The sequence below is a fragment of the Callorhinus ursinus genome, unplaced genomic scaffold, assembly GCF_003265705.2.
Source record: "Callorhinus ursinus isolate GAN/ISIS: 27379988/994484 unplaced genomic scaffold, GSC_fseal_2.0 scaffold51, whole genome shotgun sequence".
NCBI lineage: Eukaryota > Metazoa > Chordata > Mammalia > Carnivora > Otariidae > Callorhinus > Callorhinus ursinus.
In genome coordinates this window covers 1594038-1599601 of record NW_027397113.1, presented here as the reverse complement: position 1 = coordinate 1599601, position 5564 = coordinate 1594038, and the positions used below count along the sequence as shown (strand labels likewise).

The 5564-nt window shown below is 56.2% G+C and overlaps 1 protein-coding gene across 2 annotated transcripts in view; it reads right to left on the bottom strand.

Moving 5' to 3' along the window:
• SHANK2 (SH3 and multiple ankyrin repeat domains 2) overlaps positions 1-5564 on the bottom strand; it is a 509587-nt gene that overhangs the window by 382740 nt on the left and 121283 nt on the right. For both annotated transcript variants that reach the window (XM_025878755.2, XM_073883345.1), the window contains exons 7-8: positions 2005-2156; positions 809-976 (exon numbers count right to left, since the gene is read on the bottom strand). In XM_025878755.2, coding sequence (XP_025734540.1) covers positions 809-976; positions 2005-2156 — 320 coding nt within the window. The remainder of the gene's footprint in view (positions 1-808; positions 977-2004; positions 2157-5564) is intronic.

Genomic DNA, 5564 nt, shown 5'->3' with positions numbered 1-5564 from the left:
GCACTGGGTCACCCGTATCAGAAATCAGGCAGTGCACTGGGTCACCCTTATCAGAAATCAGGCAGCGCACTGGGTCTCCCGTATCAGAAATCAGGCATCACACCGGGCCACCCTTATCAGAAATCAGGCAGCGCACTGGGTCACCCGTATCAGAAATCAGGCAGTGCACTGGGTCACCCGTATCAGAAATCAGGCAGCGCACCGGGTCACCCGTATCAGAAATCAGGCATCGCACCGGGCCACCCGTATCAGAAATCAGGCATCGCACCGGGCCACCCGTATCAGAAATCAGGCATCACACCGGGCCACCCTTATCAGAAATCAGGCATCACACTGGGTCACCCGTATCAGAAATCAGACATCACACTGGGTCACCCGTATCAGAAATCAGACATCACGCCAGGTCACCCGTATCAGAAATCAGGCAGCACACCGGGCCACCCGTATCAGAAATCAGGCGGCGCACCGGGCCACCTGTGTGCAGAAAGCACCTGGCGCCAAGCTCTATCGGGGCCCCCAAGATGCTAGATGCACAGAGAGCTCCCAGCGCCTACAAAGGGTGTGTTCACCCCACAACTCCGGACGATTACTGCCCTATAGAAATGCAAGAGGCCTGCCTAATTTTCCGATTTCTCTACAGAGGTCAGAAACGTGTTTCTCTACAGAGGTCAGAAACGTGTTTCTAGGTAAATATCCCTGTTTTTAAACGCCGGCGACCACTCCAAATGGAATGGAACGCTGGGAGGGCGGCTGTGAGCCGCGGGGTGAAAGGCGGAGGGCAGGTGTGTTACGGGTGTGGCGTGCGCACCTGGTGGACCTCGTGCCAACCGTTCTCGTCCCTGCAGCACACGGCGGCGTGTTCGTGGAGCAACAGTTCACAGCAGTAGGGATCCCCCCCGACGATCGCGGTGTGGTACAGCGGCGTGAGCCCGTAGCTGTCTTTGTAATCAGGAGATGCTCCCAGCTCCAGAAGGGTCTGGAAAACAAAAACACCAAACACGGGTCACATGACCCCTTCTGCAGGGAGCGAATCAAGAACGACGCATGGGGGTCACTGTCCCACAGGCCGAGGCTGAGCAGGCCCGCGGATCCGCACGTTTCCTGGGCCTCCCAGAGGGAAGCAGGGGCCAGCTTTAGGTGGTGAGGTTCCCGGCCCTGAAGTAGCCGGTGGAGCCCAGGCAACAGGACGCGCATGCATCCAGGATGTCAGGAGACGCTCTGCAGACAGACACGCGCCGGGGGCACGCAGGGACCTGCTGCACCCTGCTGACCCCCTCACCCAAAACCCCGTGCGAGCTGAGAGCAACAAAGTGAGGGCGGCCTTTGCAGAAAGGGAAAAGCTGTACTATTCAACCTACAGCATAAAACCATCCCAGTTTGCGTGCTGAGGGCAGCAAAACTGGGGAGCGCTGTCACGAACGCTGGATTTTGGACAAAGCCAGCGGACGAGGTACAGCTGATGTGAACTTGAGAAATCCATGACTTCTGAGACAAGCATCGTCTTGGGGGTCAGCCCCCAACAGCGGGTCCCCCTCCCTCCCGGCCAGGGCTCTTGGGGGCCCCCCACACATGGGGCCAGGGCCGATAAAGCATGCAGAGGGCCGTGGGGACGGTGAGGGGTGAAAGCACCCCCCCGGTTGGGCTTCCAGAGACTGGGGAGGGGGCTGGTGACAGCAACAAGGCTGGCTCAGGGCCTGCAGGTTGGGTTCGCAGCCTCCTCCCAGCGGGGTATGAGGGGGTGGCTTTCAGTGCTGCCCTTCCTGGCAGAAATCACAAGCCTCTGGCCAAACGAGAGGGACAGATGACTTTTTATAAACACCAAATTCTAAAATTCCCAAGAAGAGAGGGGTCGGGGGCCCCGACTAGACGTCCAAACCCGCGTGGGAACACAATTCGGGGTCAGCTCAGGTGGTTGTTGTGGGATGGGGACAGGGAACCGGCATGGAAGCTGGGGATCAGACAGGGAGGGGGTGCCCCCAGAGGGAGAAGGGCTCCGGAATGTACCTTCAGGGCCACTTGGTTCCTGGCTCGGGCAGCTTTGTGCAGGGAGGTCATCCCATCTCTGGCGCGGAAGTCCAAGTGAGCCCCACCGTTTCTAAGAGCTTTGATCACCTCCGCGGGGTCGTCCAGCTGAGCAGCTAAGGTCAGTGGGGTCTCTGCGGGACCCAAACACACGCAGTTCAGAACCCGCACCAGGGAGATGGCCAAGGCACATGGCTCATGACCCAAGTGCCAAGTCTGAAGTTTGAAGAACCGACCCCAGGGTATTTGCGGCACCCACCCACCTGTTGGGCCCAGTATCCCCGTGCTCAGCACGGCCTCAATGGTGACAATAGTGGTGACGCTCGGGGTCCCAAGCAAATCAAAACGGGGGCAGAGACAGAGTTTCCACATTATTGCTTTGTGGGCAGCGGGTCTGAGAAGCTGCCCTCACTGCCCTCGCCCTCAGGACACAGAATCCCGCGGCACCATCCAGATGTTTACTGTGGGGAGCAGCGACCCACTGGGGCTATGGTTAAAGGTCCGAAAGGCAGAAGCCCGCCTTTCTGCATCTCAAAGTCATGACGTTTATGGGCATCTTGGAGGATGCCCGGCTCAGGCTGCAGGCACACAAAGGTAGGGGAGGTATGGAGTCTGTGCCCCGTGGAGGTCTGGGTCTGAGCAGGCAGAGACCTGAATGGTGTCAGCACGATAAATGACTGGCAGCAGGGCTGGGGCAGAAGCCCAGGGGACAGAACCATGGAGCCCACCCCCATGCGGACAACATTGGGAAGGGTCCCCCACCGCCCTGGGCAGCCGACTCCGGACCAGTCTGTTGCTGGCTGTGATGGGGAGGGCAGTATTCGGTTAAAACCACCTTCTCTCCCACTCGGTCACCCCCAAGTGCCCATCATAGCCACTACCAAGCAAGGCGCACTGCCCTGATATGCTTCATCGGAGAGGCTTTTACCTTCTAGAAAAGTGCCAAGGGCGATATGACAACATGCATGTCTCCAGGACCCAGAAACACTACTGGTTGATGATGAGTCGTTCTGACTTCGAGTGTATTTTGAGAATAAAAGAACTGGGGCATCTGACCTGGGGGTGAATTCCCTTCTGACCTCACCCCGGTCGCGTCCCCGGCTGTCCCCAGGAAGGACAACCGCATCATGAATTCAGCTCACCACCCCCATCTAGCCCTAATCCCCAGGCTTCTTTACCCGTAAAGGAGCACTGTTCTGAGGGCTCTTTAAACTCGCCGGGGGACTCACCCCGCACCTGGATGTCACAGTGAGGTGCAGGGGTGTCAGGGGTTGAGACGGCATAGAGCAGGGCAGGAGCTCCACGTGGGGGCAGAAACGTGGAAATGGGGCAGACAGATGCAAACGTGGGGAGAGACCCCCGCCTGCTAGAGCGGGGAGAGGGAGCTGTTGGGGCTTCTGATGACATCGGCGAGGGCTCAGGTCCTTGGGGGGCAGGTGAAGGGCGTGGAAGGTCACTGGCATCTACACTTCAAAGTCAAATTTCCTACAGCAACTTGAGGAAGCCGGCCCCTCACGTATAAGGTCGATTTAGGCCCGATGCCCATCTGGGGCAACGTCAACCCTCAAATGGTTAGGATTCTTCTTTCTTATTTGGCTGTGTCCACCCGTAACCACTGCAACTGGAACCCAGCTGGAGTCAGACCTCGGACTCCAGATTACAGACCCCTTCGGCAAAGCCAAACCCTGGGATGGTGTTGGGCACGTAAGAGCCGCTGAGTAGAAAACTAGGCAACCTGTTAATGGTAGGGTATCTTATGTACTTGAGGGGGTCCTCCAGCCCTCAGACAGCACCCAGGACAAGTGGTCCCTTCCTCAAACAGTGTGTCCTGCCCAAAGGATGCACTGCAGACTTGCCACGTTCAAACCTGACTGGGACCTACCCGGGTGAGGTTGGGTGAGCCCCCCCAGCTTACACACCCTTCAGGAAGGGGACGTCCAATGAGACCCCACATGGAGCTGATGGAACCATCCCAAGAAGATACTCATCCATCAGCTGCAAACACGTGGCCGTCAGGGGCTTGCACTGTGTGACTGATGACCACGTGCCCATGCCTCTAACGAGCTTGGGGCCTGCACTCACCCACACCACAATCCTCCAATAACGTTCCTCAGTGTTTACATTTTGAAATTACTTCAATTTTAATAAATATACTGGAACCTCAACGAATATAACCTCAAGATGGTCCCAGTCTCTCTAACTGGACTGCCCAGTGGAGTAGAAGCTGTTCTCATCTTTTCAGACAGTCTCGAACACATAATAACGCTCTCGCCCGGACATGGCCAGGTCACATTTTGGCTCCAGCGAACGAGCAACCAAGCTTTGAAAGGCACCAGCAGGAGGGTCTGCAGGGGTGAGAAGTGGGGCGACCTGGAAGCACGGCACAAAGACATTGGTTACTGGCTTCCAATCTGTCCAGACGTGGGGGCAAGGAGAGGGGTGGGGGCTCCATGCACTGCAGGCTGGAGTGTGCGCACCCCGGGCCCCTGGGTGTTCCTGGGAGCGTCCAAGTGCCAGAGAAAGACTTTGGAAACCAAACGTGTGGGTGAGCAGCGCCTCCTGGAGAAAAGGGACCGCTGTCAGCAAAACCCAGCTCTGCTCCTGGAAGGCTGGATGACCTGCGCAGGTCCCCAAAACCCTCTGGGCCTGTCTCCTTCCCTGTGAGGCCCAAATGCATGCGTCCTATGCTGGATGGTGCCCACCCCCGGGCACGCCCTCGGGGACTGCCAGCCAGAGCAGTTAGTTTCACAAAGAGACAAATTTTGCTCTCTTCATTAGGGCTTTTTTCTGTACTTTTACAAGCCTATGCAATGACTTTATTATATTTCAATAATAAAAAAGTAGTTTATAAAATGAACCATGAAGCCAATACTTGTTAGCATTCCCACCCCCACCACAACTTGGACTGGCACAATCCCACAAGACTTTCTCAGCAAGACAGTCCCGATTCTCCTAGAATGTGGAGCAAAGCAAACAAATATTCACACACCTACTAAGTGCTCTGCCCTGCACTGGGGACTCTGGCCGCCCCAGGAGGACAATAAGGTACAGTATCCTTGAGCATTTATAAGATAAGTAATAGGGAAATAGATCGCTGGATGAGAGGATGGGTAGATGCTTGGATAAGTGGATGGATAGATAGATGGTTAGATGAGTGCATGGATGGATGGGTGGGTGGTGAATGAGTGAGTGGATGGATAGATAGATGGTTGAATGGATGAGTGAATGGATGGACGGATGGGCATTGGTGGGTGGATGAATGGATGGGAATGTGGGTGCATGGGTGGATGGATGGATGAATACATAAATGGATGGATGGATGGATGGATGGATGGGTGGGTGGATGGATGGATGGACGGATGGATGGATGGGTGGGTGGGTGGATGGGTGGATGGATGGATGGATGGATGGATGGATGGGTGGATGGGTGGACGGACGGACGGACGAACAGAGAGATGGATGGATGGGTGGGTGAGTGGATGGATGGATGGATGGATGGATGGACGGACAGGTTGATGGATAAGTGGATGGATGGATGGATG